The sequence below is a fragment of the Nannospalax galili genome, unplaced genomic scaffold (assembly GCF_000622305.1).
Source record: "Nannospalax galili isolate Female #2095 unplaced genomic scaffold, S.galili_v1.0 scaffold1460, whole genome shotgun sequence".
NCBI classification, from domain to species: domain Eukaryota; kingdom Metazoa; phylum Chordata; class Mammalia; order Rodentia; family Spalacidae; genus Nannospalax; species Nannospalax galili.
Genome location: NW_008345971.1, coordinates 348,018 through 374,583, shown reverse-complemented (window position 1 = coordinate 374,583; position 26,566 = coordinate 348,018). Strand labels below are relative to the sequence as shown.

The window sequence follows — 26,566 nt, the reverse complement described above, 5'->3', positions numbered from 1 at the left end:
TGGATTGCAATCTCAGTGTCACTGTGCACTAGATAGTGATTTCCAGGCCGTCTTGGGATATAAAGTGAGATGATCTTCCCCTAAAAATGGAAGAAAAAAAAAGAAGAAAGAAAGAAAGAAAGAAAGAAAGAAAGAAAGAAAGAAAGAAAGAAAGAAAGAAAGAAAGAAGGAGGAGCTTGGCTGTACATATGTAAGATATTATAGAAAAAAAATAAGATTTTGAATAAGGAGAAAAGGACAAGTAATAAATCTTAGTCTGTGGATTTACATTTGTGATATACACAGAGACTCAGATCAGATGCAAAGCAATAAACACAACTGTAGAACAATCTTACATCTGGAAACAACTAAAGAAGGATTTTTGCAATATCAAACAAACAGGTGTGAAAATATAAAATATTATGATTAGAATATCAGCTTATATTTGAAAGAAAACTAACGATCTTAAATGTTCACAGCTTTTAATATTTTAAATGAGAGAAATATTTCCTATAAGCTTAAAATTGTTACTTAGGCACTAGCAATAGACTGAATCTAAAAATGCTTTGAACAGTAGTAGTAGTAGGGAGGTCTTCATTTAGGAAACAAATTATTAAATTATAAAACACAGGGTGGAACAAACATATCAATTTAAGAATTTTCTGTTCCATAGTTTCACTCAGTACTTCAAACAAGACTTCTAGAGTCCTGTGGTAGAGATGCCTTGGGGGATGGTGGGAGGTGAAGGGAGAAATAGCTGAGAGCTTGAGCCTCATGTAAGGAACAGCTCCTGGTTTTTGTTTAGACTTAGAGCACTGTGGGAGGAAGCTCCTTACTCTGCTGACAGTAATAGGTTGCAGCATCATCGGCCTCCACAGGATTAATGGTGAGGGTGAAATCTGTCCCAGACCCACTGCCACTGAATCTGGCAGGAACCCCGGATTCTAGATTGGATGCTCTGTAGATCAAGAGCTTGAGAGGCTGTCCTGGTTTATGTTGATACCAGTGCATATAATTAGAGCCATATGCAGTAACACTCTGGCTGGCCTTGCAGGAGATGGTAGCCTTCTGCCCTAGAGACAAAGCCAAAGAAGCTGGTGACTGGGTCAGCACAATGTCCGCAGTGGATCCTGAAATGATAAACACATACACCACTGTCAGAGATATATGGAAAGAATCCCAGTGGAGCATCAATGCATATGAAATCTATAGCAACAATCATGGCTCTGCTCTAATAAAATGTAACTTGGAACTTTAAAATCTATTCCAAGTGCCATTGTTCCAGTAATCAAGACCCCGAAGTATGGAAAATAGTGAATGCTCCCAGCACTTCTCTGAACACTCTTACCTGAAACCCAGAGCAACAGCACACAAGGCAGAAGAGCAGCTGACCCCATTTCTGAGAGCTGGACTAGAGGCTGCTTCTTAGGGCACTGGCAAGCTGCCTTTAAAATGCTTTGAGCAGTTTGGACTGTTGCATAATGACCCTGCATGTAAATCAGCTCAAGAAAGCTTGGGTTGGTGTTCAAAGGAACACCTGCTCTGGTTTCATCCAAAGGACGTTAAGGTTAGCAAAAGTATATCCCAAGTGATTTCGTGGTCTGCTCTGTTGAACCATGCCCTTATTTTTCCTGTGGTGCACATTGGGGGAGTGCACAGTAGATGCACTACTGTAGAGGACATGAGTTCCAAGAGTGTTTTGGACACCCAAAATTAAATTTATCAGCACTACAGCACTATCATTGGTATTGTTTATTTTTTTTAAATTGAATTTTTGTTGGGTTTTTTTTTTTGCCTCTTTTGAGACAGGGTCTCCCTGTAGCCCCAGCTGTCCTGGAACTCACTATGTAGACCAGGCTGGCCTTGAACTCACAGAGATCCACCTGCCTCTGCCTCCCAAGTGCTGGGATTAAAGGCATGAGCCACCACACCGGGCTTGAATTTTTGTGTTTTATATAATATAGTTTGATGGTATTTAGATTTCTTCCCCTATCCCCATATTCCCCCATCATCCCTCACCCAATTGTACAACTGGAATTTGTTCATCCTTGTCACTGGGTGCTAGAAAGAAGGACCCCACATTCTATCATAAGACATTATGTCTCAAAAGTCAATAGGAATGGTTATGTAATTAATGTTGGATTAATCTGTAAAACATTAATCTTAAATTTTAACTTAAAAACATATCTTGGTGGTTAAGAGTATAAGTAATCAACTGAAATGCATTGAGGCATTTAACAATATACTCACAGATACATAGCAGTAATTATACTTTTTTGAAAAATGCTATAGTTTAGGATAATTGGTCAGTGAGAGATAATTTATTGTCATATACTTTTTCATATATTTAAAAATTTATTGATACCATTTTTTGAATAAAAACAATCTTTGACAAAAATCTCTTAAGCACAAAAGTCAGTTCCACGAACTGATTTTCATATGTAAGAATTCACACATAGCTAGGAATGGTGGCGCATATCTTTATTCCAAGCACTCTGGGGCCAGAGGCAGGCAGACCTCAGTGAAACTGAATCTATCCTGATCTACATAGTGATTTCCAGGCCAGTTGGGGCTACAGGGAGAACTTGTGTCAAAAACCAGAGAACAAAACAAAAGAAAACAAAAAGAATTCACAAGTAAAGCTCCTGATTTTGCCAGCTTCTCCTTAATCCAAAGGACATAGTAAAGACTGAATGCCTGAAAGTCATCAGCAACCCTAAAGAGCAAAAAATGTGAACGCTTATCTTGGAACCAACAATACCAGGTCAGAATCCTGTATTCCTTTCAGTTACCTTTCAGTTTTCAAGTTCCAACCTGGTCTGTGGACAGGTTCAGATTTCCTGACCCAGTCCTCATGAAACACAGGGAGGCTGGTGATCCTGGCCTGGTAGCTATCAGGACACTCATCCTTATTTTCTCCCAGGAAGGACACAAATCCTAGGCTAGCTAGGTAATGAGGCTCTTTTGTAACAAGCATTTTCCTTCTCCATAGGGCTGGATTGGAGCCATTGATAGAGACATGTTTGGGTGAACCTTGTGTAAAGCGCAAGGGATGTTATATAAACCTTTGATGGGTAAGAAGGACTTAGCTCCTGATATCCACATAGGTTTTTTTTGTTTATTTGTTTTTACTATTCAAGGGGTTGAGTGGAGCTCAGTGTTCCTCTTTCAAAAACAGCTATAGGTTACAGCTTGACTATCTTCCAAACTCTCATGAAGGCAGGTCACTAGGCTGGTGCTTTGGGGAGTAGAGGGCTAGTGGAAAGTTTTTAGGCCACTAGTCTGCTCATGGAGAAAATTATGAGAATTCTTTCTATTTTGTTTTCTGGCAATGAGATCATCAGTTTTTCTCCACCACACACTCAGACAGTGTTGTGCTGCCTCACCACAGACCCAAAGAAATAGGGCCACACTCTCTTGGAGTGGGACCTCCAAAACTGTGAGCCAAAGTTAAGCTGATTATCTCAGTTTCCCCTTTCACTATAATTCAGGCCAAGAGATATTTGTTTTCAAAACTGAATAATGTATGAAAGCACAAACTTCAGTTGATTTTAGTGAGATAATGAATTTCAGGATAAATTTCCCAGTTCTGTGAAGAATGTCATTCAGACCTTGATGTGTGTTACATTCAGTCTGTACATCACATTAGTTCTACAGACACTTTCACAATCTGTGAGTGTGGGAAGTCTTTCCATCTATGTCTCCTTTAACTTCTTTCTTCAATCTGTTAATGATTTCATTAGAGGTCTTGATTTCAATGTAGAAGTCTTTAACTTCTGTAAGTTTCTTCCTAAGCCTTTGCTTTTTGGGGATAATGTGAATGGGGTTTCTTTCCCCTGATTTCTGTCTTAGCAAGTTTGTTATTATTATATAGAAAAGTTACTGATTTTCATGTTGATTATTATTATTTTCTTTTTGAGACAGGATCTCCCTGTAGTGGAGATGATCTGGAACTCACTATGTAGACCAGGCTGGCCTTGAACTCACAGAGATCCAACTGCCTCTGTCTCCTGAGTGTTGGAATTAAAGGCATGTGTTACCATGCCCAGCTCATGTCAATTTTATCCTTTTTATTGAAAGTTTTTTTTCAGTGCTAAGAGTTTTCTGGTGGAGTTTTTCGAGTCTTTTAAATATATGATCTTATTGTCTGTAAATAGGGACAATTTTCCTTCTTCATTTACTATTATAGTCATTTCATTTCTTTTTCTTGCCTTTTCACTCTAGCTAAAACTTTAATCACTGCATTGAATAAGAGTGTAGCAGTGGGCACCTTGTTTCATCCCAAACTTTAGGGTAAATGCTGTCAGTTTTCCACTTAATATATCACTTATATTCTCTATTATGCTCAGGACGATCCTTCTTGTCCTGGTTTATTCAGGGGTTTTACAGTTTTCCAGAGAACTTTTCTGCACTGATTGAGGTGATCGTGTGACTTCTCTTCGTACACTGCTATTTGCTTAACTGCAGTTATTATTTTGTGTGTATTGAACCAAACTTGAATCTTTGGAATGAAAACAGCTTGCTCATAATGTACACTCTTCTTGATGCATGCTTAAATTTCGCTTGCAAGTATTTTTTTGAGAATGTTTTTGTTTATGTTCATCAGGGAAATTGATCTTTTTCTTTCTCTTTTTAAATTTATTTTTTATTTTTATTTTTATTTTTTTGATCTTTTTGAGACAGGGTCTCCCTGTAACTCCAGCTGACCTGGAACTTGCTATGTAAACCAGGCTGGCCTCGAACTCACAGAGATCCACCTGCCTCTGCCTCCCAAGTGCTGGGATTAAAGGCGTGTGCCACCATACCTGGCCCTTTTTAAAATTTATTTTTATGTGTATTAGTAAATTGCCTGCATGTAAGTGCATCCATGTCATGCAGTACCTCTGGAGGACAGAAGAGGGTGTCAGATCCCCTGGAACTGGAGCTATAGATGGTTGGTAGCTGCCATGTGGGTATTGGGATTCCAACCTGGGTCTTCTGTAAGAACAACCAGAGCTCTTAACCACTGAGCCATCTCTCCAGCTTCTTGATCTCTCTTTTTCTTGTGTCCTTACCTTGTTTTCTATCTGGATGATGCTGCCCTGATCGAATGAGTTTGGTGGTGTTCCTTCCTTTCTGTGGGAGACTTTATAACTGCTTCAATAGTGTTATTTTTCTATTTAAGTTGTTATTATATACTCTTGATTTAATGTTATGTTGTATGTATCTAGAAATATATCAATTTCTTCTAATTTTCCAGTTATTTAGAATAATTTTTTGAAATACTCCCCAATGACCCTCTGGATCTCATTTGAATCTGTTGTAAACTCACCTTTTCCACATTTAAATTTATTAGTTTAGATCTTCTTTTTCTTTTTAGTTAGTTCAGAATGGTTGTCGGTCTTGTTTGGTTTTTCCAGAGAACAAACTCAGTATTGGAGTAATTTTATGTATTATTACTTTAATCTCCATTTTATTAATTTCCTGTGTGGTATTTATCATTTCTTGCTATTGACTACTTTTGGGATTGGCTTTGTTTTATTTTCATTAGACCTTGAGTCTCATCATTAGGTATTTATTTGTGATTGCTCTGAATCTGGTCATTTATTTGAGGCCTTTCTAATTTGTGTGTGTGTGTGTGTGCGTGTGTGTGTATGTGTATGTGCTAAAATTATAGAATAAATTTTTTGGTCTTCTTTATTGAATTTTTGTGTATTTCACACAGAACATCTTATCTTTATACCCCCATCTCCACCTGGCACCCTCCTATAGTCCCCCCCACTGGAGCCTATATACTGTCATCCCTGTTAAAGCCCACTGTGTCACGTCAGTGTACCCAGACGTTCCCCAGTGTAAGTCCATCCACTGAGGTCTAGTCAGCCTATCTAGAGTCCCTTGTTTTAGGAAGATCATGTCTTCTTTATCTAGCAGCAATCGTTTGCCAATATTTCTTCAGATAAGATTGGGGTCTGCTGTTTATTTTCCAAGTTCTATGCTGGATTTTTGTGTGCCTGAGTTTGCATGGACATGTGTATGCTAACACCATTGCTATAGAATTATATGAGCAGGTTCCCAGAAAGACTCTGTTTCCATATGGTCATTCACCTCCTCCCTGGCTCTTACAAATTTCCACCCCCTCTTCCGTGATGGTCTCTGAGCCTTGGGTGGGTGAAGTTTAATAAAGGAGTCCTGTCCAAGGACCAGCATTCAGCAGACTCTTGATCTCTATGCTTTGACCATTTGTGACTTTTTGTGTTCCTGGCCCTCTGTTGCATGAGGGAGCTTCATCAATGAGAACTGAAAGATTCATTAGTGTCCCCTTCATTACCCTTGTTCTATGTTCTATCAGCCTTGCATGAGAGAGCTTCATCAATGAGAACTGAAAGATTCATTAGTGTCCTCTTCATTACCCTTGTTCTATGTTCTATCAGCCTTAGGTATAGAGGTTGCATTGTAGATTTTTATTTTTTATGTGTATGAGCATATTGTCTGCATGTATTTGATTGCACCCATGTCATGCAATGCCACAGAGGTCAGAAGAGGGCTTCAGATTCCCCTGGAACTGGAGTTAAGGATGGTTTATAGCCTCCATGTGGGTGCTGAGAATCGAGCCCAGGTCTCTTGCAAGAGCAGATAGTGCTCTTAACCACTGAGCCATCTCTCCAGCCCCTTTTTATTCTTAAAAATATTTTTTATTAGTTCTTTGAGATTCGTCCAATGCATTTTGATCATATTCACCCCTCATCCTCCATCTTTTCCCAGATGCACTCCCACCTCCCTGCCCACCCAACTTCATGTCCCTTTTTTCTTTTTTACAGCCCATCAAGTTCAATTTGTGCTGCTGAAATATTCTTTGATGTAGTTCTAGCCCCTGGAGAATTATCAAACTACTAGTGGTCACAGCCTTGATGAAAACTGATTTTTCCCTCTCTCTTGGGTTGGCCTGTCATCTGAGGGAACTAGAAATGAGCCCCAAGAGACCCAGAGGGGGAGGATCTAGGTACAGATGCTGATGACCCTGGGAATCACTGAACACACTGGGAAAAGGGGGAGGTGTTGCCATTTTGGAAAGGATGGACACACCATGGGCAGGTTGCACAGATGGCATGGGTCTGAAATATGGGAGAAAAAGAGCCCACCAGAGTACATGTCTTTGTTAATGATCCTCTCCCAAAGAGCATAAACCTTCTTGGCAAACCCAAATATCCTTATTCCCCAAACTGTAACGTAAGAGGGACATTTGTGGTGGTTGATCACTCTACATTAGGCCCAAGGGGCCCTGGGATCCCAGAGCACACACACCAGTCTCTAAGAGGAAAATTTGACATGACAAAATTGGCGTAGTATGGCTGGATAGATAAACCACAGGAGGCCAGGAAAAACAGTGGAGATGTCTTGGATAGGGAGACTGGCAGGAGCCCCTGGGCTCAAATTCCCAAACCCTAATGGTGGAGATGGTGTTAGGGAAAGAGGAATTTACTGCTTGTTTGAATATACTGCTTGTCTGAATTTACTGCTTGAATTTACTTGTTTGAATTTACTGCTTGTAACCAATTAACTCAACTGGAGACACAGGCATCCGGAGATAGGGGCAAGTACTATAGCCTGACCTGTCTGGTCTGTGTCATGACTGTAGGCATGTCTGCTTACACAAGAAAACGAGGAAAGAGTCGTGCCGGTCACGTAGGCATGTCTGCTTACACAAGATAACAGGGAAGGGTCGCGCCAGGCACATACCACCCATCCCTCCCCGATTGAGACACCTGAAGGGAGTTGTAACATTTTTCTTGTTTTGAAGTCATTGGTTTGTGAAATGCTTGCTTTGAAACTATTGGTTGTATAAGCACGGGCTTTTGTGTAATGGTTTTGGGAGCCTATATAATCTCTACCTGAAGTTGTCTCGGGGTCGATTGCTCCAACCAGACCTGTGTGTCTTGGAAGGACGGTTAGCCCCAGCTAGCTGGCCTAATAAAATTCTGCTTGATTTTTGCATCTCCATACTCGTGCATTTGTTCTCCTGAAGAGACCCACCGAGTCACGGACCCTAACATTTTGGGGGCTCGTCCAGGATTTGGGGGGGAGCTTCTGGGGGAACAAAGGACAAATGGAGGCAGAGTTTCTTTTCTCCAGACAGGGGTAATTCGAGGGTCGCTCCCTTGTGTCTGTAAAATCCAGAATAAAGCGAGAGTCGCCATCTCGTGTCTGGTCTCGGGTTAGTAATCCCAAGTGAGGAAGTACGGGTTTGAGTCCCGGCACCTAGGTAAAAGTCCAGGTAACCAGCCCTGGCCCTAGGGTCCGAGTGTCTCGGCCCTAGGAAGGAAGCCTACCATCAAATCTGGCGCCTGAGGAGGAAAAAATCGAGCTTGTTACTCTGAGGCAGTCCGAGCAGACGCCACTTGGGAGAATCACGAGAAGTCTCAGGGATCCTGAAAGTGAGAGTGGTGAGTGGGCGTCTGAGTGAAAGAAGGACCGTCTGCACGAATGTGATTCAATGTGGTTTGCGTGCTTGATGGTTGTGCTAATTGTCTTACTGGGGGGGGAGTCTGGTTTTGTATTTTTCTCTACGCTCTCTATTTTAAACTTTCCTTTCCTCCTTTTCCTTCCATTTATTCTCTGTATCTCCCACCCCCTCCATCCCTCTCTCCGGCCACTGAGAAAGCCCCGCAAGCACGGGTCGAGCCAGTAAGAGCCACAGGGTGCTCGCTGCTGAAAGACTCCCGTGAGAGGATGAGGGGGTCCCAGGCGTGAATCCCAGATAAATTCACGTCCCCCACAGAAGAAAAACTGGGCAATGAAAGGCACCCATCCACAAGCACACCCACTGGCCATCATTGTTTAGAGTGGCATCTTCACTTCTCCCTTTTCATCTCTCTCTCTCTTCTCGCTGGACAAGGCCGTGAATGTTACCTTGATGTTTGTGCTCAAACTCACGGCCCTCCAGCCCCGCCATGGCCCAGCCGCCCAGTGGGCACCCGCCGCCCCCCAGTCCCACCACCCGTGGGAGTGACGCCCATGCCTCGACAGCACCGCTGCTACCACCACCACCACCACCACCACCGGCCACCTGCCTGCTCGGCTCCTAAGGCCACTGCCGCTTCACTAAGCTGCACTGCCTGCACCCAGGGCTTGGGAGGGGGCCGTGGAGGAGCCGCCCCTCCATGCCCAGCCCCTGATCCCCGCACCCCGTCAGGTGCCATGGGGCTCTGGCTACCGCCAGGCTAGGGCGATGTGGGAGCCCCCGGACCGTGGCCCCCGCCGGCACCATGAGCCCCCTGCTCCACTGCCTGCTGCTCGCCCGCTGCTGCAGCTGGCTGGCGCCCAGGCCCCTGTCTCCCAGCTTGATGCCCCTGATCACCAGAAGAAAGTGGTGTCTTGGATGGATGTCTATACCCATGCTACCTGCCAGCCCAGGGAGGTGGTGGTGCCTCTGAGCATGGAGCTCCTGGGCAGTGTGGCCAAACAACTGGTGCCCAGCTGTGTGACTGTGCAACGCTGTGGTGGCTGCTGCCCTGACGACGGCCTGGAATGTGTGCCCACTGGGCAGCACCAAGTCCGAATGCAGATAAGCCAAACAGAGCTGCCATACCCCACCACCATCCCCACCCCCGCTCTGTTCCAGGCTGGGATTCTGCCCCCGGAGCACCCTCCCCAGCTGAAGAGGGGTCTTATCTCAGCTTAGGGGAAACAGGGTGCTGTTAACTACCCTGGGCAAGTGAACATCTTCTGTTTACCTATTCCCAGAGAGAGTGGTGAGGAAGGGAGACCGGCCTGTTTCCCCTGGGCCCCCCACGGCCTCCGGCCTGAGCCGGGATGAGCCGGGGGCCCGGGAACAGTGGGGGCCTCTGCCCTGAGGACACTCGGGGCTGGCTGCAGCCACCGGGACCAGGCAGGCTGCGACACAGTGGCGGCCGGTCCCAGCCAACAATAACACCGATGGCAGCCGCTGCCCAGCGCAGCCTTGACACTCCCTCACCCCACTTCCTGTTCCCCTGGCTGGGCCTGCGAGGACGTGGCGACCCAGAATGACAGTGGACACGACCTGACGGTGGACACGACCTGGCGATCCACCCGAAGGGGCCTCCAGATCTGGAGAAGGTGGGTCTGCAGCCACTCCTGGCCATCACTGGTCAGGGGCAGCCCTGGGGACGAGCCTCAGCCAGCGCTTTGTCAGGACCATGGAACAAAGGCCTTAACGGTTCTGGAAGGTGAGCAGAGCCCAGCATGGTGGAGCCCCGCATGGCTGTGGGAGGGACGGGCCGGCCCTGCATCTTCCCTCCGCCTGGGAAAAGCTGAATGCACCGGTTCAGCCAGCTGGAAATGCTCCCCAAGGTCGGAGGCCTGTGTATATAATGTGAAAAAGCTGCTCTCAACCATTCCCCCAACCTTTAAAAACCTTTGGAGACATCTGGACATCTAAATGTAGAGATTGTGGATAAATGGAGTTGTTAGGCCTCCTTTAGAAAGATCCCAGGAGCGACACACGTTTGTGTTCAGTAAGTTAAAAGATGGAGTCAAAGAAAAAAGAGGAGGTCCAGCGCCAGCCTGGTCACATGTAGAAGACTTTTGTGTAATAACTATTGGGTTGTGTATGTGTCCTATTCATTACAATATGTGTATATACATCTATGTATGTATGTATGTGTTTAACAATGCTGAATACTCTTTTTGGAACTATCTAGTCTTTCTAGATGTTTAAAAGTGCACAAAATATGTTAAAAGTAGATATAGTAAATAATACACTGTAGATAGTCTTCTGTTAATATTAATAGTGAAATAGTGTCTTTTAGAAATGGAGTGATAGAACCGCTTCCAAGCAGCACATGTTTGCTGGTTTGGGAAGGGAGGAAGGAAAAAAATATATATATAAAGGGTGTAATACTAACTCAAGGTTTTGGTAATGCAAAATTGACCATTGTCCCCTATAGCTGTGTTTAATTTTGCGATGTACAGTGTATATAAAGGATAAAAAAGTCCAAATATGCAACATCTACTGTTACTAGACATTAAAGAAGTTGCCAGTGTATGACAAAAGTAGAGTTAGTGAACAAACATGGTGGACACCCTTTGTGTTAAAATTTGTAGAAAACCACTTATGGAGTAAAATTGTTAGTATCCACTCAAAGCAGTACAGTTGCATAAGCCTGAGTCCTGGCTGATAGAGATGGAAAAGTTTCTAAGTCAGAGTGTTGCTATTTAGAAGGCACTTTCTGATTGTAGTCTTTTTTAGGTGTGTGCAGCTTACTCAGTGGTACTGTACAATACTGGGGCAATTTAAGTTCTTATTACAGACATCTATTCTTAGACATTTAAAGGTACATAATAGGCCAGGTGTGATGGCACACCCTTTTGATCCCGGCACCAGGGAGACAGGTAGATGGATCTCTGAGTTGAGGCCAGTCTAGTCTACATAGTGAGACCCTGTCTCAGGGAAAAAAACCTGGAGAGGAGGCGCAAGGAGTATGAAAGTAATGAAAGCTGGTTTGAGTCTTGGTTTATGCATAAACCATGGTTTACAACTCTCCTCTCAGCTATTGCAGGACCTCTAATTATCCTACTGCTACTAGTCACAATTGGTCCCTGCATAATAAATAGTCTACTAAGGTTTGTTCAGAAAAAGATCGATACTGTCCATCTCTTGGTTCTTCGCCAGAAATACCAAGCCTTAGATACTGCTGAGGAAGATTCCTCAGTCTGATCTAGAAAAAGGGGGAAAATGTTAGGAAAAGAGGAATTTACTGCTTGTTTGAATTTACTGCTTGTCTGAATTTACTGCTTGTCTGAATTTACTGCTTGAATTTACTTGTTTGAATTTACTGCTTGTAACCAATTAACTCAACTGGAGACACAGGCATCCGGAGATAGGGGCAAGTACTACAGCCTGACCTGTCTGGTCTGTGTCATGACCATAGGCATGTCTGCTTACACAAGAAAACGAGGAAAGAGTCGTGCCAGGCACAATACCACCCATCCCTCCCCAATTGAGACACCTGAAGGGAGTTGTAACATTTTTTTGTTATTGGTTTGTGAAATGCTTGCTTTGAAACTATTGGCTGTATGAACATGGGCTTTTGTGTAATGGTTGTGGGAGCCTATATAATCTTTACCTAAAGTTGCCTCAGGGTCGATCGCTCTAACCAGACCTGCGTGTCTTGGAAGGACGGTCGGCCCCAGCTAGCTGGTTTAATAAAACTCTGCTTGATTTTTGCATCTCCATACTCATGCATTTGTTCTCCAGAAGAGACCCACCGAGTCACGGACCCTAACAATGTGTGCCAGGAACCATCCAGTGCTGTAATGCTACCGATCTGGAGGGGGAACTCCCCTGGTGGGGCCATCCTGTAAATTGGGTAAAATAGCTCTATTGCTTAAGCAATCGGGGAAGTCACCATGCCTGTATGAAAATTCTTTAAGGACTGTGGACAGTCTAGACAAAATTTTACAAGCCTTAGAAGCAAAAGAAGGATCCAGAGAAAAACAAGTTGTTGCCAAGGTGGCTTGGCCACTTCTATGCATAATAAAAGACCTGTCCTGAAGCAAAGACAGTAGCCCAAGGGGAGGCTGAAAACCTAAGAAATTGCTGGCAAATTCTGCCTTAGCCTCAGAACTTGCAAATAAACCACAAGAGAGAGAAACTTGCCTAAGGCTAGGGGGCCAGGAGTCAAAGGACCCAGGCAAAAAGCAACATGCTGATAAAAGCCTTAACAATACTGTAGCCAGCAGAAAATACTTCACACTGGAATTGTTGGGACTAAGAAAGACTTTCAAACAAGCAATAAAGGAGCCCCTCACCATGCGGCTCATGAGGGTATGGAACATGGGAGAAAATGATATTAGTTTAAGTCTTTCAGAAGCATCACAGCTGAGTTATTTTACCACCTGTCTGTCATTGAGACATAGTCTGTTTAACCTAGGCCAATACAGGGGGGAACAGTCCCTAATGAAATGGCTTGTGTGGGGCATTAAAGACACTTGGTCATCACCAACAGAGACTCCCATGATTAGCAGGGGCTGGAGGAACATAGAAGAGGGACAGGTGTTACTGAGAGAACTAGGTATAAGGAAAGCAATATATGATGCCTGTTCACTGGGCCAGATAGGGATGTGTTCACCAGAGATATAAAGGAAAGCTTAATTCAACAGGGGCTTTGAGCATGGTATGAAGTTTTAATGATTTGGCTAAGTCCTTTAATGTGACAAGACCTTACTAAAGTAAGGGAGGCTTTGGCAGACCTAAGTGACTCAAACCAGCTTGTGATATGTGTGTATAAAACAATAGAACAACCTACAGGAGATACAAAAATGAAAATGCAGAAAAAGAGGTCCATTTGGGTTAATTGAAGACAAATGTGGCAAGATTTATGTCAAGCCCAGGTTCCTAAAGAATAAATTGACAAAAACCCAATTCTGTACTAAGAAGTTTTTGGAAGGCTTTAAAGCCTGAAGAACGGTTCACAAAGGGCACACAATGAATAAAAATTGTCCCGGGGTGGTTAAGGATCCCCAAAGATTAAAAAAGGTGTATTTCTCTCCTGAGAAAGGCTATGTTAGGGGTGGAGACATTTTTTCCCACCAGGATCTGCCCAAGCAGCCAAGTATGGTCAATGGAAAGATGGCAGATATGGTTACAGCCAGGAGGCAGACCCAGAGCCTGCCTAACTCAGGAAACCAACAGATGCAACAGGGACAAGAGAGACCCTTTGCTTCCTTAGCCTAGTACAGGGTCAGGCAATTTGAGTCAACACCCATGAGTGTATCAGGGAGAAAAAGATACAAAGAGACTGTGTAAAATCCCCAGAATTTGGAATGACTCCAGTGGGATAACTAAAGGTAATAAAGACTTAGCCAAGTTAATGCCTCTTATCCATGTTATGGTGCCCAACAGAGATCTATGAAGAAAACAATTAATACAAATTGGTGAAATCTTTCCATGATGTATTAGATCTTGTCTATGTTTGATTTAACATATAATGTTAACCTCTGAGTGTTTTACAGCTGTGAAACCCATTTGAAAGATATCAAGTAGATCTGAAGAAACAAAGTCCAGCTATAGCTATAAGATTCTTGGGAGCTTTACTATTGGGTTAGACACAAGTGATACCTACCAGGATGGTTGGGAAAAGCCTACAACATCTAATCCTGTATAAAAATAAAAATAAAGGCTCCCAAACTGTACAACTGTTAAAAGAAATTACAGTACCAGGGGTGGGTTGCCCCCCCATGAGCTATTGGTCAGAGAGGTCCTCAAATTAACCAGGGCTATTGCCCCTAATGTCAGTTGTACATCAGAAAAGGTTGGTAAGGCCATGTTGCTGAAGACACTACATTGCAGGAGAGGAAGTGCCAGGCTTAAGCACAGGCTACACTAGAGAACACAGCTTCTGCATTGAGAGTGCAGCCCGTGCTTCCACAAAATAGCCAACCTACAATATGCCTGGATGAGGGGAACTATCAAGAAGTGACATACCAACTTATGGGACACCAGAGACAGGGGAAGAGGTATATAAGGCTTGCACTTCCCAGCAATAAACGAGTATGTAGCACCTCACCTAGTGCCTGCTCTCACCCAACTCCCAGAATCTGTGTGTTGATGCTGCACCACTCACCCCCACCTTGGCCAGAACCCTCATTCCCTGCAGTCCCTCATGGGCTGGACCCACGAAGAGACCTGCAACACTACATGATGTGAGTGCAGGAGGAGAGATGGAACCAAGATCAAGCTGAAAACGCTATGGCACTGGATGGATGGCTTTCAGAGTGCCTAAGGATTCTATGTAGATGGTTGGGGGAAAAGGATCCCTGGACCCTGCATGCTGCACGCTGTTGACCTGCCAAGCAATGCCTCTTCATGCAATAATGGCTCAACTAACATATGTACAACTGACAAATTTCTAATTGGATAAGGCCCACTCCCAGGGGTGGAACACACATCTGGTGCTGTAGACCAGGCCAAGCCCCTGTATCAGGGAAGGCTATAGGTTCCAGCGGGAAAGCTGCTGCAAGTATTCTCTTTGATGAATATGGTACACCTGCTGGGATATCTTCTAGCCACTTGTATTTGCACCCATGTTTGTTTAGATGTGTCTGCTTCCTTCCATTTGTCTTTATAGTAGGAGAGACACCACTGAGTTGGATTAGTGGCCATGTGTTGACGAGGAATGGTGGGAAGGCCCAAGAGGTCACTATCTCTCCATGGTAAAAGAAAGATCATTCTGCATATGTCACCCCCTCCAAGGCTCAGGGATCCTTAATGGAGAGTAGATCTTATTTAAGATTTCTAGATAGGCTGACTAGACTCCTGTGGATGAATTTGCATTGAAGTGCAACTGGATACAAATGCTTGACTGGATAGGGCTTACTATGTATGGTGGAATGCATGCGGTCTGGCCAGGAGAGAGATGGGGGAGGGAAGGGGTTCTAAATTTGATTAAAAATTGTTGTATGAAATGTACAAAAGCTCAATAAAAAATTAATAAAAAAGGAAAGCCAGAATAGCACACTTACTCTGAGTCAAATGTCACAAAGGATAGTATTGTTGAGTTTTCTAGCACCATTTTTTGGAGCATGCAGAAGCCCAGAGGAGACCAACATAGGCATGGTGGGTATGAGGTAAGTAAACCTTCCATGACTGTGACTGTGCACTTTCTAGTTAGAGAAATTAGAAATGAAAAAGAGGCAGGCATGGTGTCTTATGCCTATAATCCCAGCATTCAGGAAGAAGAAACATGATGTCAATGCAAAGAAACTGGGCTATTAGGAGAGTTCCAGGATAGCTTGCCTATATAGTGAGATCTAGTCTAAAGAAAATGAAAGAATCAATCCCAAATAAAACAAACAAACAAAACAAAACTTGTCCCTCAAAAAAGCCCCTCCCCCCAACAAAAAATAAATAAAAATTGAAAAAAGAAAGGACTGGGAAATGGCTCACTGAGTAAAGAGTTTGAATCCCCAGAACACATAAATTAAAGCCAATGAAATGCTGCCACATGTATTCACAGATGGGAAGCAGAGAGAGGAGAGTCCCAGAAGTTCACAGAGCAGCTACCCAGGAATATTCAGCTGGCAACTGATGAGAGACCTTGCTTCAAACAAGGTAGAATTTGAGGACTGGCACTTGAAGTTTCCCTCTGATCTCCGCATATGCTCCTTGGCACTTGCACACTCTCACATATTTTATGCACCTGTACACAAAGGTAATTTTTTAAAAAAGCAAAAAAGAGAGAAAAGCCAGATTTTGATCACACATATAGAGGATATGAAAATGGAGAATACTGGATAAGGAGAAAAGACAACAATAAATCTAAAACTAAAGACAATTTTGAAATGGATACAGATACAGTCATTGAATTAAATCAACAAAAATAAGTGCAGCACAGCCTTACATTTCTAAATAACTGTAGCACACTACTTGTTGGCTCAAATAAAGTAGTTAAAAAATAAAACATCAGGGTGAAAACATAAGCCTGTTTCCAAAAGACAAATAACTAATAATCTTAATAGTTCAAAGCTTTTTTTGTTTTAAATGATAGAGAAATAAACTTCCATTTAGTTTTAAATTGTTCCATGTGAAAAATTTCAATCTAAAAAAGTATATTAAGAAATAGCAGATCAATGGGCTGAATAGATGACTCAGCAGTTAAGAGTGCTGTTCTAGTTTGGTTCCTAGCACCCACATCAGGTGGGACACAATTACCTATAAATCCAGCTCCAGAGAATCCAACGCTTTCTGCTTTCATGTGCACATGCCCCTCCAATTAAAAAAATATATAAAAGGAACATTAGACAAGGCAAGTGAGATTGCTCAGCCAGTACTAGTAAAGGTACTTGCTGCAAAGCCTGAAAATCTGAGTTTGATTCCTTGGCCCAACATGAGGCCACACCTGAAAAAATTAAAAAAGAAATTCAAAAAAGAGATAGTAGTTCTTAAGTGATATGGAAGTTCAGGGAAAGAATACAGGGGTTGGAAGAGATAGGCAAGAATGGGGGTCAGGGAGATGGAGGAGGAAGGGCAGAAAGTTCTTTAAGTAGAAGAGGTCTTTAAGTAGAAGCAGAGAGGTCTTTATGTAGTTGAAAAATAAATTATTAAACATATAGAATAGGACAAACATACATACCAGTTTAAGAATTTCAAGAATTTTTGTTTCAGGGTCGAGCATCTTTTTCCACATAAGCCTAGACCACTATAGTTGAGATGTCAGAGGGGAGAGACATCTAGAAGATTGAGCCTCAGTGAACATTAAGTCAAGGAGGTTTTTGTTTAGACCTAGAACACTGTGGGGAAGTTCCTTACTTTGCTGACAGTAATAGTTTGCAGCATCATCCACCTCCACAGGCTTAATGGTGAGAGTGAAATCTGTTCAACGCTCACTGCCACTAAACCTGGCAGGGACCCCAGACTCTAGATTGGATGCTTTATAAATTAGGACTTTAGGAGGCTGTCCTGGTTTCTGTTGATACCCGTGCATAAAACTTGAAAACATGCCACTGATACTCTGACTGGCCTTGCAGGATATGGTGGCTTTCTGTCCTAGAGATATAGTCAAAATAGCTGGAGACTGGGTCGGCACAATATCCCCAGTAGAGCCTGGAATGATAAACACACACCATTGATACATGTACACTGAAACCTTCCCAATGTAGGACCTTTTCATTTGAAATTCATAACAGTCGTAGACATCACTCTGAGGAAACAGAAAATCAAAGGGAATAGGGAAACTTCAAACCAATGACAAACACCTTAATTCCATTAATCAATAACTCAGAAGCATGGAAAGCAGCTGTGACCATAGTGAATGTTCCCAACACTTCTCTGCACTCTCTCATCTGGAACCCAGAGCAGCAGCATCCACAGTAGGAGATTGTGTGATCCCATCTCTGACATCTGGATCAGAGGCTGCTTCTCAGGATGCTGGCCAGCTGCCTTTAAAGATGCTTTCATCAGCTTGGAGTATTGCATAATTACTGAACATGCAAAACCACTCTCAGTTGGTGCTCAAAGAAGACACCTGCTCTTATTCAACCACTGGTAGTTGGTGTCAGAAGAAAGTTTACTGAATTATTTCAAGTATATCCTACCTCCTAGTCTTTTTGAGGTACAGTGTGGGTGAGTGAACCGTGAATGAGCTATGTAGAGAATATGTTATTTCAGGAAAACTTTGATCACTCAATTAAAATTTTGTGCCTTACAAACAACGATATTTGTATTGTGAATATTTTGTTGAGAAGAGAAAGAAATCAGCTCATACAAAACAAGTAAAATGAGGTGTCTTGGTTCATATTAGAAGAAATTGGCCCCAACTTTAGTCCAAATCTACAAATGTTATCAGAAACTGAAAGAGCTAAGAAAAACACAATATGCTGTGTTTTGGGACAATGCAAATCAACGGAGGCTGGGCAGACACAGCTGTAGGCTAAGCACAGTAAATCAACGCAGCGTATTGACCCCACTCATCTCAGGTCAGAGCTGACTACAGAGAACATGATTCCTTTCTGGGATCTATGGGGAAGAAGCATTCTGTTCTCCTATGAGTAGAGTCATCTATGGTTCTATTCATGGTTCAAGGCCAAAGATTTTCTCCCATTCTCTAGGCAGTCTCTTCATTTTGTTCACTGTTTCCTTTTGAGCACTGGTAATTTAGATCACTCAAAGGATGTGGACATGTCATCAGAGTTGTCTATGGTGTGGATGTAGTGTTGGTAGCATTTCTTGATTGTCTTTTACTGTCAGGAACATCCATAGCGACATCCTCACTTGCACTCTTAATGCTCACTGTTTTCATCTTCTTTTTCTCTTGGCAGTCTAGTGGCTTCTCAGTTCTGGGAATCTCATCAAAAAACTAGCTTTTGTTTTCTTTCCATTCTCCCTATTTTTTTGGATTGCTGCTTAACTCTATTTTACTGTTTAATATTTCAATTTTTAGCCTAACATTGTATTTTCTTTCCTTTACTAGTTTCCTAAGGTAGAAAATGAAATTTGGTCTTTGAATATTTTTTTTCTGAAGATTGTCTGCCTACACATTCTGTTAATAAGTGAGAAAGACATTGGGCATGGTGGTTCAGGCCTCTAATCCTGGTCACCTGGGTGCCTAGCTCGGGCAACTTAGTAAGACCCTGTATAAACATGAAAAATAAGGGGTGGTGAAATAGCTCAGTTACAGAGTATTTATCCAGCATGCAGGAGACCCTAGGTTCAATATCCAGTTCCAAAATAATTACAGAGGGATGGGTTTAATTTGCAAAGTGTAATTATAACTTATCTTTTCTTTCTGGTAATTCCATCAGCTTTTCCTCCATACATTTTGAATCTGTGTTGATAACTGCATACACATTTGAAATGGCTATATCTTCCTTATAAATCAACAATTTTGTTGTTAGGTAAAATCCCTCTTTATCTCTGAAGTCTCCTTTGTCTGGTACTAATATAGTCATACAAGCACATTTTCAGTGTTTTTATGCCATAGTTTTCCATTTTATTTTTCCATTTTATTTCCATTTTATTTTATTTATTTTCCATTCCATTTTATTTTGTTCTGAGACAGTGTCTCATGTGTCCCAAGGTGTCCCCCCAATTCAAGAATAACCTTGAACTACTAATCTTTCTGCCCCCACTCCTGAGCACTGAGATCAAACATATGAGTCAGCACACCAAGTTTTATGTAGAATGTGGGATAGAATACTGGGTAACATGAATGCCAGGCAAGCATTCTACCAGCTGAGGTACATTGTCACCCTTGATTCATTTAATATTAAGGTTTTCTGCTAACAGCATATAATATTATGCAATGTTTTTATATTTGAAAACTTTGTCTTTTATTTTAAATGCTTAACCCATTAACATTACCAACATTGTTGGGCTCAAGCCTACTATTTTATTAAAGCATTATATTGATTTTATGGTTATTGTTTTTCTTTTTCTGTTTGTTTTATTGGATTATTATCACAATGAAAGTGTCTCATTGAAATTTATGCATTGCTTTTATGCTGATTGCATTTTTTAATAGAAGGAAGAGTTTATTTGGCTTAAAATTCCAAAGGGAAGAGCATCCATCATGGTGGGGAGGCATGGCAGCAGAGCTGGCTGGAACAGAAACCTGGGCATTCATTCGCAGTTTCACATAGGCTCAGAAAGTGGAGAAAACAAAACTGGAGATGGGACAAGGCTATGAATTCTCAAAGCCTGACCCCCAGTAAAGTGCTTCCTTCAACAAGCCATATCTCCTAAAGGTTCCACAACCATCTCAAGAAGCATTACAAATGGACCAAGTATTCAGATAGTTGGAGACTATGGGGGACATTCTTGTGCAAATGACCACAGTCAGCATAGGTGGCCCTGTGTATGTGGAGTAGTTAGATCCTCTTCCTCATCTGCACAAATCCTTAATGCCCCCTGACTGATTTTATGTATTCTGATATCTCTCTATATTTTTCTCTATTTTTAAATTGAATATTCGTGTGTTTCCTGTAATAATTTATGTTAATCTTATTTAGGCCTCCTCTCCTATCTGTACTATCTCACTGCCTTCTGCTAGATTTCATGCATTCTGTAATATATGTTAAGTCTTATCCAGTCAAGTGTGTCCCCCTAGTTGTGCCCCAGTGTGAGCTCACCCACAGGAGCCTGGTCAACCTATCTAGCATGACTTTCTTAGAAGACTAACTCTCCCTCACCCATCAGTGATCAGCTGCCAGTAGTTCCTCAGCTAAGATTAGGGCCTCTTATCCATTTTCCAACTTCTATTCTGGGTTTTTGTCTGGTTTGAGTTTGCACGGCTCTTGTAGATGCTGTCTGTATTACAGTAGGCTCATAAGAGCAAGTTTCCAGTCACCTGGTAAACTTTATTTTCTTCTGGTCATCACCCCTGACTCTCACAGTCTTTCTACCACCTCTTCCACAATGGTCCAGAGTGTGGTGCACATATATTCATGACTGTAATATCTTCTTGGTCAGTTGTTCCCTTGATCAAAATGAAGTGATCTTCTGATGTCTTCTGCTTAATTTTAATTTGAAGTCTGTTTTGTCAGATAGTAGACTTTCAATGCTTGCTTCTTTCTTAGTGTCATTGTTTAGAATATTTTTTTCACCCTTTCACCCTAAGGTCATTTCTATCCTTGAAGGTGAGATAAGTTTCTGTAGACAACAAAAAGATGGATTTTGTTTCTTAATTCTTTCAACTTGTCTGTGTCTTTTGACTGAGGGGTTGAGGTCATTGATACTTAAGGTTATTATTGAAAAGGGTGTATTAGTTGCTGTCAGTTTAATTCCTATGTTCTTGGTCCTATTTTGTATTTCCATACTTTATAACTTCATTTTTATTTTTGTTTTATTTTTATATTTTTATTGAGCTTTTGTAATTTCATACAATTCCTAATTAAATTTAGACCCCTCCCTCATCCTTGTCTCTCCCATATGCCCAGTGGACCTCGTGTATTTTGCCATACATTTTAAGTCCTATTCATTCAGGTGTTTGTACCCAAATATCCTTCAATGTAAATTCATCTAACTGGAGTCTATTCAGCCCATCTGTAGTCTCTTGGATATGGTCATTTCTTTCTTCATTCCTTTATATTAGTTTGAGAATTTTTTATAGAGCTAGTCCGGCGGACATGAATTCTTTCAGCCTCTTTGTATCATGGAAGATTTTTCTTTCCCCTTCAACAATGATATACACTTTTGTGGGGTAAAGTATTCCGGGTTGGCATTTATGATCATTTGGGACTTAGAATAGTTTGGTTCAGGCTCTTCTGACTTTCATAGGTTGCATTGAAAAGTCATCTGAAATTCTGTTTTTCCTTTATATGTAACTTGTTTTTCTCCTTCAGCTTTCAGTACCTTCTCCTTGTGCATTTAATGTTTTTAGAATGACGCTGTGTGGGGAGTTTCTATTCTGGTCCTGTGTATTTGGTGTTCTGTGTGCTTCTAATATCTGTATGGGTATGTCTTTCCTTAATTTAGGAAAGTTTTCCTCAACAATCCTGTTGAAGATCTGGCCAATGCCATCGACCTGAGGTTCTTATCCATCTTCTATGCCTATGCCGCATAACTTTGGTCTTTTCATCATGTCTGACATTTACTGCATATTCTATTCCTGAGTTTTAATTTTTTTCATATTCTTTGCTTGAGTCATCCAATTTTTCAACTTTATTTTATTGTCTTGATATTCTATTTTCAATTTCATTCATTCCATTGATGAGGCTTTTTCCTGTTGTTTCAAATTGGCTTATTGAATTTTTAAATTCCATCTTCATTTCAGACAGAATTCTCTCCATTGTTTCTAGTCCTTCATGAATTCACTTTTCAAATCCTGAATTGTCTTCATCATTTTATTCATCCATATATTTGTATTTCCTTTAGCTTCAGTCAGGAATTTATCCCTAGTCTCTTTGAGTTCTTTGAGTTGTTTGCTTATGTGGTCAAAAGTTTATAGCATTATGTTCCTACAACAGAAAATTAGAGACATATTAATTAATAACTTAACAATGCATCTGGAGGCCTTGGAATGCCATGAAAAGCAACATTTAAAGAGAGTAGATAGGAATAGACAAACAAGATCTGGACTGAAATTAATGAAATAGAAAAAAAACAGTACAGAGAGTCAATGAAATCAATGGAATGAATAGTTGATTCTCTGAAATAGTTAAGATTCATAAAACTTTAACCACATCATCCAAAAGAAAAAGAGGGGGGACCCAAAATAATAAAATAAGAGATGAAAAGGAAATATTGCAAGAGATCCCCCCAAGGAAATTCCAAAAATCATAAGGACATACTTCAAAAACCTATATTCCAGTAAATGTGAAAAATCCAAAAAAATAGATAAACTTATAGATACATATGGCTACTAAAGTAAAATGAAGATGAAATCAATAATTTATGCAGACCCATAGCAACCAATGAGACAGAAACAATAGTACAAAAAAAAAACTCCCAACATAAAAACTCAGGACCAGATAGATTCAGCACAGAATTCTAGCATATCTTCAAAGAAGAACTAACACTAGAACTCTTAAAATTAGTCTGAAAAATAGAAAAGGATGGAATATGTTCAAATTCTTTGTACAAGTTCAGTAATACTCTGATACCCAAACCAGACAAAGACACAACAGAATATTATAGGCTAAACTTTGACGAATACAGATGCAAAATTTCTCAATTTTTGCAAACTGAATTCAAGCACATATCAAAAAAAGGCATCCATCATCATCAAACTGACTTCACCCCAGAGATTCAAGATGGTTCAACATATGTAAGTCCATAAGTGTAGTCCATCACATAAATAGCATCAAGGACCCAAACCACACAATCATTTCATTAGATGTAGAAATGGCCTTTGAAAAAGTCCAACATCCCAATATGATATATGTCATGGAGAATCTAGAGATACAGAGTATAGTTTTCAACATAATAAAGGCAATGTATAACAAGTCTACAGCTAACATCACACTAAATGTATAAAAGCCTAAGCATTTCTATTATAATCAGGAGGACAACAAGAATATCTAATCTCCATTACTTTTCAACATAGTTGTCGAAGTTTTAACTTGAGCAATCAGACAAGTGAAGGAGATAAAGGAGACACAATTTGGAAAGAAAGAAGTAAGAGTATCCTAATTTGCAGCTGAAATGATTTTATACATAAAATATCATAAAGGCTCCACTAGAAAATTCTTAGAGCAAATAAACACATTCAGGGAAGTAGAAGAAGGATATAAAATTAATACACAAAAATCAATAGCTCTTCTATTTAACAAGAATAAACATACTGTGAGAGAAACCAGGGAAACAATCACATTTACCATAGACTCAAAAAGTTTCCTGAAACAAACCTAATCAAGGAAGTAAAAGACTTGTATAATAGAAATTTTAAGACACAAAAGAAAGAAACTGAAATAGGTATCAGAAGATGGAAAGACATCCCATATTCATGGATTGGCAGGATGAGTACTGTGAAAATTATCATCCTTTCAGAAGCAATTTAAAGATTTAAAGCAATCTTCATTTAAATTCCAAAACAATTCTTCATAGAAAATAAAAAAATCTCAAATTTCATATGGAAAAACAAAAAAACTCAAGATAGTCAAAACAGTCCTGAAAAATAAAAGAGCCAGAAGCATCACCAGTCTTGATTTTAAGTTACCCTTCAGAGCTGTAGAATATAAACAATATGGTATTGGCATAAAAACAGACACACCTATCAATGGATTAGAATTAAGGAGGTCCTAGATTTAACTCCATTCACTTAGAGTTACATGATTTTTGATAAATAGACCAAAAGTACAAATTGGACAAAAAGCATCTTCTACAAATGCTGCTAGTGAAATTGAATGTAAAAGATGACATTAAATATCTCTCACTCTGCACAAATTCAATTCCAAATCAATCAAGGATCTTAATATAAGAAATGATATCCTAGATCTGGTAGAAAAGACAGTAGGGAATACACTGAAACTTAGAGAAAGAGGGAAAGACTTTCTGAACAGGACCCTGACAGTGCAATCATTAAAACCCACATCTGACAAATGATAACTCATGAAACTAAAAAGCTTTGTACAGCAAAGGACACCATCATTCAAGTGAAAAGGCAAGGTACAGGATCATTATCAGTCAGATATCTGACAGAAGGTTAGTATTTAGAATATACAAAGAACTAAAAAACCCAAATATAAAAAAAATCACACAATCAAAGTAAAAATTGGGGCAAGGAACTAAAGAATGTTCTCAGAAGATGACTGTAAATGACTGACAAACATTAAAAAGATGTCTAAACTTTTTAGTTACCAAGGAAACAAAAATTAAAACTACTTTGAGATTTCATCTTGCTGGAGAGACTTAAAAATTCAATGATTACTAATGCTGGAAAGGATGTGGGGAAAGGTAAATACTGATTGATTGCTGGTGGAAGTGGAATCCATTGCAGCCACTGTGGAAATCAGTGTGGAGGGTCTTCAAAAGGCCAGAAATTGACTTACCAAATGATACAATTGTACAACTCTTGGGCGTCCACCCAAAGGACTCTATATTCTACTGTATGGATGCCTACTTATTCATGTTTGTTTCTGCCTTACCTGCAATGGACAGGAAATGGAAACAACCTAGATATACACCAACTTCTGAATCAATAATGAAAATATGGCACATTTACACAATAGAATGCTATTCAATTATTTAGAAAATGAAATTACAGAATTCTCATGTAAATGGATGGAGTTGGAAACAGTCATCCTAAGGTAACCCAGAGTCAGAAAAACAAGCAAAGAATGTTCTCTTTCATATGTGGATGCTAAGTTTAAACCTTTAGGTATGTGTGTTTCAATTGGAAAATCCATAGAGGTCAGGAAACTATGCAGGGGCCATGGGTTGGGGGTCTTTGGGGAAGGGATTTAGAAAGCAGTGATATAAATATGGGAAGGGTAATAATGGAATAGAAAAGGTTAAATGGGGTGGGAATGGAAAGAAAGGATATAGGAGGCAGTATGGGATAACTGACCTAAAAAGACTTTTGAAAAGTCATACAGAAGCCCACGACTATAAAGGCTTTTACAAATATGTACATATACACATAAAAAAAGTTTTAGTGGAGTTACCTTCTAAGGAAGGTTAGGGGAGATAATGGCTGTACTGGACACCACAGGGTAGAAAAAAAAAGCCCAATATCAGGAATGGGCTCCCTCTTTTGGAACTGTTGACCAGGGAGTTCTTGTAGACTCTCAAACATTATTGGCTATTGTCTTTGCTCTTGGCTGCCTCTGGAAATTGATGGTAAGGCTCAATTGCTGAAGACACCATATGTGACTCATAGAATGAACCTGGAGTAATTGAGTTGGCACTGACCTCCCAGCTTCATCTCTACTGGGTAGCTTTCATAATACTAGGAAGTGCTATGCATGCTACTGAAAGAGAACAGTAATGATCAATCTTATCCAGTTCTGAACCTTCCAAAACATAAGACTGGTCTGGCAAGATATGTCCACTGGTACAATAATGACATGAATGTTATGAGAGTGACCAATAACCTTCTGAATGGATTTAAGTATGGCTTCAGACTTAAGATGGAGAACATAATTGGCAGTGTTATTGAGACCACAAACTTGTGACTAGACAGGTCAGGTGCTATAGAGGAGAACCTGCTACTATTCTGCCAAATGGACATAACATTAAAATAAATATGACTTATTGTTATACCCATAGTTTAATGCATCTTTAAAGTCTCACCAGAGAAGCTTCTTGCAGCAGATTGAGATTAACACAGAGACCCACAACTGTTCAAATGACAAAGAATAAGAAACTGTTGAGTCCTTGGCCCTCAGTGAAATCCTTGATACCCTGTCATTGAAAAGTTCAGGGATCATTGTGGAAGTGTGAAGGAAAGATTTAACTGTTTTCTGGACACAAGAGGGCATTTCATTTGCATATATAAACACACAGTGCTTTTGACAGTATGCGCAAGACCCATGCATGCCTAATCCAAGTAAAACCCAGTATGGAGGAGCAGGGGTTGGGAAGCTTCAGTCCTAACTGAGGAACTATTAGCAATTCACAGCTGTTGTGAGAGAATAGTTAGTTTTATTTAATAGTGTGATATTTGTAGGGTGACAATTCTCCGGAGGATAGACA

The 26,566-nt window shown here is 40.8% G+C and overlaps 1 pseudogene and 1 gene segment (V, D, J or C); one reads left to right on the top strand and one right to left on the bottom strand.

Annotated features, from left to right (window-relative positions):
• Nucleotides 1–722: 722 nt before the first annotated feature.
• On the bottom strand, nt 723–1,398 carry LOC103741418. The segment is given in 2 exon segments: nt 723–1,109; nt 1,328–1,398. Coding segments are annotated over 2 exon segments (372 nt in total).
• A 7,823-nt stretch (nt 1,399–9,221) lies between these two features.
• LOC103741417 lies at nt 9,222–9,657 on the top strand (annotated as a pseudogene).
• The last annotated feature ends 16,909 nt before the right edge of the window (nt 9,658–26,566 follow it).